We start from the raw sequence: 7,568 nt of genomic DNA on the forward strand, positions 1-7,568 counted from the left end.
CATTGCCATCCTCGTGAGACGACCCGGAGTCTAAATACTTCGGTTAATTCTTATTTGGGGTTTGTTCTTTGTGACAACCAAAACTTTTACATGTGAGGATTCTTTCTTGGTGTAGGACTATACTTGCAACGAGAATTCATCCAATTGGAGAAATTCTATACCATCACAGAAGTACCGTGCATCACGTACGCACCAGGGGTTGTGCGTACGCATGTTTGCAATTTCCACCCTTTGTGCGTACGCATCAGAGGTCGTGCGTACGCACATGTCCCAATTTCCTCTTGGAATACTCATTGGGCACACTCACTTGTGAGTGCTGGAGTGAGCGCTGGTGCGAGCGCTGGTACCTCCCAGGAGAGCACTACGCTCTTTTGTGAGCGTGAAGAGAGAGCGAGGTCCCCTTTGTTCTTCTTGGATTTGCTTCATCGAAGGCGCTTGCTTGTGAGTGCTGGTGCAAGCACTGCTACGAGCGCTGGCACTTCCCAGGAGAGTGCTATGCTCTTTTGTGAGCATAAATAGAGAGTGCTGCCTTTCGTGTTGCTTGTGATAAGGTGTTAAGGCCTAATGTCAAGTGTGATGAGTGTTAGGGGCAAGTGTGGTGTGTGCGTGTGTGGCGCTCCCTTAGAGAGCGCTGGTGTGAGCGCTGGAGGGAGCGCCTAGTGCAAGCGCTGAAATGAGCGCTAGTAGTGGTGCATAGGTGATGTGAGTGTGTGTGTGTGGAGGGAGTGTGGCGCTCTTGAAGAGAGGGCTGGTGCAAGCGCTAGAGTGAGCGCTGCACCTTGTGATAAGTGTCATAGTGGGGTGTGTTGTATGGCGCTCGTTGAGGAGAGTGTTGGTGCAAGCGCTAGAGTGAGCACTGCACCTTGTGGTGTGCTAGTGTTGTGTGTTGAAAGGTGTGGCGCTCTCTAGTGAGCACTGAGGAGAGCACTGGAGAGAGCGCCCAGTGTGTGCAAATATGGTGTGTGTGTGTGTGTGTGTGTGTGTGTTGGTGTAGCGCTCCCTTAGAGAGTGCTGGAGGGAGCGCCCAGTGTGTGCTTGTGTGTAAGTGTGTTGTGGAGTGTGGCGCTCCCTAGTGAGCGTTGGGGCAAGCGCTGGCAAGAGCACTGTGTCCATTGTGAGTGTGTGTGTGGGGGGGCTCTCCCCTAAAGAATGCTGGTGCGAGCGCTGGGGAGAGTGCCGTGGTGTGTGTGCTAAGGTGTGTGTGTGTGTGTGTGTGTGTGTGTGTGTGTGTGTGTGTGTGTGTGTGTGTGTGACATGGTGCCTGACATGAGGCTTGACAATGTTGCTGGACTATTTGGTCCTAGTGCTCTCCATCAAGCTTGCTGGGGAGCGCTGATGAGACTGCCAATTGGGGTGCCATTTGCCCCTTGGGTGAGCTCGCATCCTTGCTTCTCCAGAGCTCAATGTCTCTGCCTCAGCTTCTCCTGTCACAAACTAAAGAAGGTGCATCAAAGTATGAAGTTCATAGGCATGCAAAACCTCCTTTTAAAGGTCATAAAAGCCACTTGATTGAATGAACCAATTCATGCATGAAATGCTCTCATATTCTCATGATTTTACCACATCTTTGCTACTTGCACACATGCATGAATATCAAGTACAAATGCTTGCTTATTGCCTAAGAAATGCATGAAACTAAGTTATAAACTAACTAAAATGGCTTGTAAAACTAGCCAAGATGCCTTAGCATCACAACATCAAACTTAGATCTTGCTTGTCCCCAAGCAAGGAAATGAATTTCAAGAAAAGTAATGAAAATGTAAAGAAGCATAAGTCCTTGTTGAGATAATTTCAATCACTAGTTCATGGGGTTTTGCATGCATGGACACCTTAGTGATTCTTCTTTGTGGCTTAGATTGCAGCATTCTTTTGGATACTAGCTTTGTTTGCACCCTATGAGATTTATTATTGTTGGTTCCTTAACTTAAACTTTCTTGTTCTCTTTTCTTTTGAGTGAGACTTATTACTTTGCTGAGGCTAAATGTTCTGTGTTAAGGCAACTCTTTATAGTAAGCTTTCGGCCAACATTCCCAAACTAGTTGGTTCAAGATGCTAGGTGTTGAGACACCCCTAAGGACTTACTTGCTCAAGCCTCTCCTTAACACATACAAACCACAGGCATTTAGCTTGTTTTTGTTCTTTGGACATTGGTGCCCAGCACCTCTTTGGGTTACTAAATGCCTTGTCACAAAGTAGCTTTTGATTGTGGACTTTTAGTTGGCAATCCCGGGTTAGTTAGTCCAAGTTGTCAGGTGATGAAGCACCCCTTAGAACTTAGTTGTCCAAGCTTGTCCTTGTACAAAAACATCACAGGCATATATCCAAGATCTCAAGCCATTGGTGCCTAGCCCTATTGATTATTTCTTTTTGTTTCTTTCTCTTGCATTTTCTTTCTTTTACAAGGACCTCTTTTATTTGTTAAGCCTCATAGAATGTAACTCAAGTTCATACCTAAAGAGTAATGCTAACCTTTATCCTTATTCAAGAATCAACAAATGAACTAGCACATACCACTACCCACTAGAATTTTATTCATCCTTCATAATTGGACTTTACTCTTTCTTTTCACAACATTTTCTTCTTTATTTAAACTTGGGAATCAAACATGTGATCAAGATAAAGTGCAATGATTCAAGTACCATACTTAGCAAGCAGAACAAGCTCGAAAACAAAATATGATGCAAAATAACTAGTACATCTACCAACTAGACTAATCAGGGATATAGCTATACTTTCACTCAAAGTATTTAAATCTTGGCTAGTCAAGAAACCATACAACCTTTTTAAGCTCACTTGCTTCACTCTTAATTATCATCTTTCTTATCCCTTGGATTCTTCTAGGCTAATGGTGCATGCTCCTAGTTGAGGTGACTGCCTGCAAGCCTCTTTGAAAGTTGCTTGTTTCCAAGCACTTGAGAAATGATTTGTCATGCATATATATACTTGTTAATTCTGATCTAAAGTTGGTGTATGAACATCAAACTTAGTTCTGTGCTCACTTTTGTATGCAACAATTTATCTATGCATGCAATATTTCTTGCTCTTATTTTGATTAAGAAAATAACTTCTAAACTTGGGAGATTAACACATGTAAGGTTGCTCAGCTTTTGTGATTGTTTGGAGTTAGTGATTAGTCATGCTTCCTGGAGAGTTGCAATGTGTTCATGTGAAATTCATGGTGAAACAACAAACTTAGTACTTCACATTAGCCTTTGAATCGTTTGTTCATGACTTAATCATCTTTGGTGTGTAACACCAAACTTAGCTCCTTGCAATATACAAAGATTAACCAACCATTTATTTAAAAGAGATGAGAGAGTTACCTCAGGTTGGATTGCCTCCCAACAAGCGCTCTTTTATCGTCATTAGCTTGACGTCAGCTCATGAATGTTCTTCTCCTTGTCCCATGGTCCTCCTAGGTAGTGCTTCGCCCTATGACCATTTACTGTGAATGTATTCTTTGAAGATTCATTCAGGAGTTCAAGATGACCATGTGGGGAAAATTTAGTTACCAAATAGGGACTGGTCCATTTAGATTTCAGCTTGCCAAGGAAAATCTTTAGTTTGGAATTATACACTAGTACTTGTTGCCCTGACTCAAAAACTCTTCTTGCAATCTTCTTGTCATGCCATTTCTTAGTTCTTTCCTTGTAAATCTTGGCATTCTCGTAGGCCTCCATTCTGAATTCATCCAGTTCATTGAGCTGCAATATCCTTTTTTCCTTCGCTGCTTGAACATCAAGATTGAGGAGTTTGGTGGCCCAGAAAGCCTTATGCTCGAGCTCCACAGGGAGATGGCAAGCTTTGCCATAGACTATGTAAAAGGAGATCTTCCAATTGGAGTTTTGAATGCAGTTCTATATGCCCAAAGGGCATCATCTAACTTTCTTGCCCAATCTTTCCTTGTAGTTCCAACTATTTTCTCTGAGATTCTTTTTAATTCCCTGTTTGCTAGTTCAGCCTGGCCATTAGTTTGAGGATGGTATGGTGTAGCCACTTTATGAGTTACTTCATATCTATGGAGCAGACTATCCAATTGTTTGTTACAAAAGTGACTACCACCATCACTGATGAGGCCTTTAGGCACTCCAAATCTGGTGAAGATATACTTCCTGAGAAACTGGAGAATAATGTTTGCATCACATGTGGTTGTTTCTATGGCTTCCACCCAGTTGGAGACGTATTCTACTGCCACCAATATGTACTTGAATGAGTACGATAGGAAAAAGGGTCCCATGAAATCTATTCCCCAGATGTCAAACAATTCTACTTCCAATATGAAGTTCTGGAGCATTTCATTTCTCCTTGTTAAGCTCCCTGCTCTTTGGCATTCATCACATTAATTTACAAAATCCCTGGCATCTTTGAATATGGATGGCCAATAGAAGCCACTCTGAAGAACTTTGGCAGTTATTCTTTCGGCCCCCAAAATGTCCACCATAACCTGAACCATGACAGTGTCATAGGATACTTTTCATTTCACTTTCTGGCACACACCTTCTGATCATCCCGTCTGGACATCTCTTGAATAGATAGGGTTCATCCCACAAGAATTGCTTGGCCTCGGTAAGTAATTTCTTTATTTGTTGCCGAGTGTAGTCTTGAGGGATCCTTTTTCCCACCTTGTAATTTTGCAATATCAGCAAACCGAGGTGCTTGTTGAACTTGCAATAGATGTTCATTCGGGAACTTGTCACTCACTGGTTGTGATGCTTCTTGATTTGCTTCTTGTTGTATCCTTGACAAATGATCTGCAACTTGGTTCTCACTTCCTTTCCTATCCCTCACTTCAATGTCAAATTCTTGTAGCAACAGCACCTACCTAATAAGCCTTGGCTTAGCATCCTGTTTAGACTTGAGGTACTTAAGAGTAGCATGGTCAGTGTAGACTACAATTTTTGACCCAATTAAATATGGCCTGAATTTATCAAATGCATATACAACTATCAATAGTTCTTTTTCTGTGGTAGTATTTTTTTCTGTGCCTCATTTAACACTTTACTTGCATAGTATATGACATGATGCAATTTGTCCTTCCTTTGCCCCAACACAGTACCAATTGCAAAGTCACTTGCATCACACATAAGTTCAAAAGGAAGTCCCTAGTCTGGGGGTGTGATGATTGGTGCTGTGGTGAATTTTGTTTTCAAAATTTTAAAGGCATGTTTGCATTCATTATCAAAGATGAAAGGATTGTCAACCATCAGCAAGTTGCTTAGTGGCTTAGCTATTTTGGAAAAAATTTTTATGAATCTCTTGTAAAATCCAGCATGCCCAAGGAAACTTCTTACAACTCTCATATTAGTTGACACAAAAAGCTTGTCTATGACTTCTATTTTTGCTTTGTCCACTTCTAAACCCTTGCTTGAGATCTTATGTCCAAGAACAATGCCTTCAGATACCATAAAATGGTATTTTTTCCAATTCAAAACCAAGTTTTTTTCTTGACATCTCCTCAAGACAAGGGTGAGCTAGTGCAAACAAGTGTTAAACGAGTCACCGAAAACAGAAAAATCATCCATGAAAACCTCTATAAATATTTCTACCATGTCAGAGAATATGGAAAGCATGCACCTTTGGAAAGTTGCTAAAGTATTACACAACCCGAAGGGCATTCTTCTGTATGCAAAGACTCCAAAGGGGCAAGTGAAGGAGGTCTTTTCTTGGTCCTTGGGGTCTACCACTATCTGATTGTATCCTGAATACCCGTCCAGGAAATAATATAGGCATGGCCAGCCAATCTTTCTAGCATCTGATCAATGAAGGGGAGAGGAAAGTGATCCTTCCTTGTAGCATTATTCAATCTCTTGTAGTCAATGCACATTCTCCACCCGGTTACTGTCCTTGTGGGGATGATTTCATTCTTTACATTAGAGATGACTGTTATTCCTCCCTTCTTTGGTACTACTTGGACCGGGCTAACCCAAGGACTGTCAGAAATGGGATATATAATCCCAGCATCCCACAGTTTCATTACCTCCTTTTGTACCACTTCCTTCATGGTGGGATCGAGTCTTCTTTGAGGTTGCACCACCGGCCTAGCATCTTCTTCTAGAAGTATTTTGTGCATGCAAATGGTGGGGCTTATGCCTCTCAGATCATCAATTTTCCATCCCAATGCACTTTTATGCATTCTCAGTACCTCAAGTAACTTTCCCTCCTCTTGTGTGCTTAAGGAAGAATTGATGATTATTGGGAAAGTTTCATTAGCACCAAGGAATGCATATTTGAGGTTTGGAGGGAGTGGTTTTAATTCCTGCTTTGGTGCTTCTTCTTTCTTGTTCTCAAGTGAATTTTGGATTGTTTGTATCTCTCTTGCCTCTTCTCCTTGAATGTCTTGGATTTCTCCTTCATGTTCCTCCTGATAGATCGTCTTAAGCACCTCTTCCACCAGGGTGTCTATCATCTCTACCCTTATATGATTCTCTTTTTCAGTGGGATATTACATTGCCCTAAAGACATTGATCACCATCTGCTCATCATGAATTCTGAGGACCATCTCACCCTTCTCTACATCAATAATGGCTCTAATTGTGGCTAAGAAGGGTCTTCCCAAGATGATTGAGTTGTTCCCCTCCTCTTCCATGTGTAAGATTACAAAGTCAGCAGGGAATATGAATTCTCCAACCTTCACCAATAGATTTTCCACCACTCTATTAGGTGCCTTGAGGGATCTATCGGCTAGTTGTAATGACATTCTCATGGGTTTCACTTCCTTTATGAGCAACTTTTTCATCATCGACAGAGGCATCAGGTTGATACTTGCTCCCAAGTCATAGAGAGCTCTATCTATGTTCATGTTCCCAATAGTGCATGATAAGAGAAAACTTCCTGGGTCCTTGAGTTTTGGTGGGATACACTTTGAATTATAGCACTACATTCTTGGGTGAGGATCACAGTTTCCTTCTCGTTCCAACTTCTTTTCTTTCTGATAAGTTCTTTGAGAAACTTAGCATATAGTGGCATTTGTTCCAAAGCTTCAGCCAATGAGATGTTGATCTCCAACTTTCGGAAAATCTCCAGGAACTTAGGAAATTGTTGATCATTTATCTCCTTATGCAGTCTTTGTGGGTAGGGAAGCTTGGGTATATATGGCTCTACTTCTTCCTTTTTCCCTTGTGACTATGATTCAGGGGTGTTTGTATTTTTCTTTGAGGGCTGTGGATCATTGGTCTTGTGATCTTCTTCATTTTTCTCCCTATTTCTTCATCTAACTTGCTGTTGCCTCTTGTGTCTTCCTTCAGTATCTTGCCACTCCTCGATTGGATGGCCTTGCATTCTTCTTTTGGGTTAGAAGTTATTTCACGGGGAAAAACATTTGTGGGTTTCTCAGCAAGTTGCTTAGTCATCTATCCTATTTTTCTTTCAAGACTTCTTATTGATGCCTCCTGGTTTTTGAGTGTCATAGCATGATCCTTCCTTGCCATTTCTTAATTTTGGATAAGTTTCTCCATCATTGCTTCTAAATTAAAGATCTTTTAAGACTCTAAATGTGGTTGTGCTTGCATGGGGTGTGATCGTTATTGATGAAAGTTGTTTGAAATATTGGGAAGTTGTTGGAGCTATTT

The 7,568-nt window shown here is 41.5% G+C and overlaps 1 protein-coding gene across 1 annotated transcript; it reads right to left on the minus strand.

Moving 5' to 3' along the window:
- Nucleotides 1–6,442: 6,442 nt before the first annotated feature.
- LOC148563907 (uncharacterized) lies at nucleotides 6,443–6,799 on the minus strand. The gene has a single exon (XM_088486977.1). The coding sequence runs from the start codon at nucleotides 6,797–6,799 to the stop codon at nucleotides 6,443–6,445; it is 357 nt and encodes a 118-aa protein (XP_088343103.1).
- Between the last annotated feature and the right edge of the window lie 769 nt (nucleotides 6,800–7,568).

Source organism: Arachis ipaensis, chromosome B5 (genome assembly GCF_059453495.1).
Source record: "Arachis ipaensis isolate K30076 ecotype BB chromosome B5, ASM5945349v1, whole genome shotgun sequence".
Taxonomy (NCBI): Eukaryota; Viridiplantae; Streptophyta; class Magnoliopsida; order Fabales; family Fabaceae; genus Arachis; species Arachis ipaensis.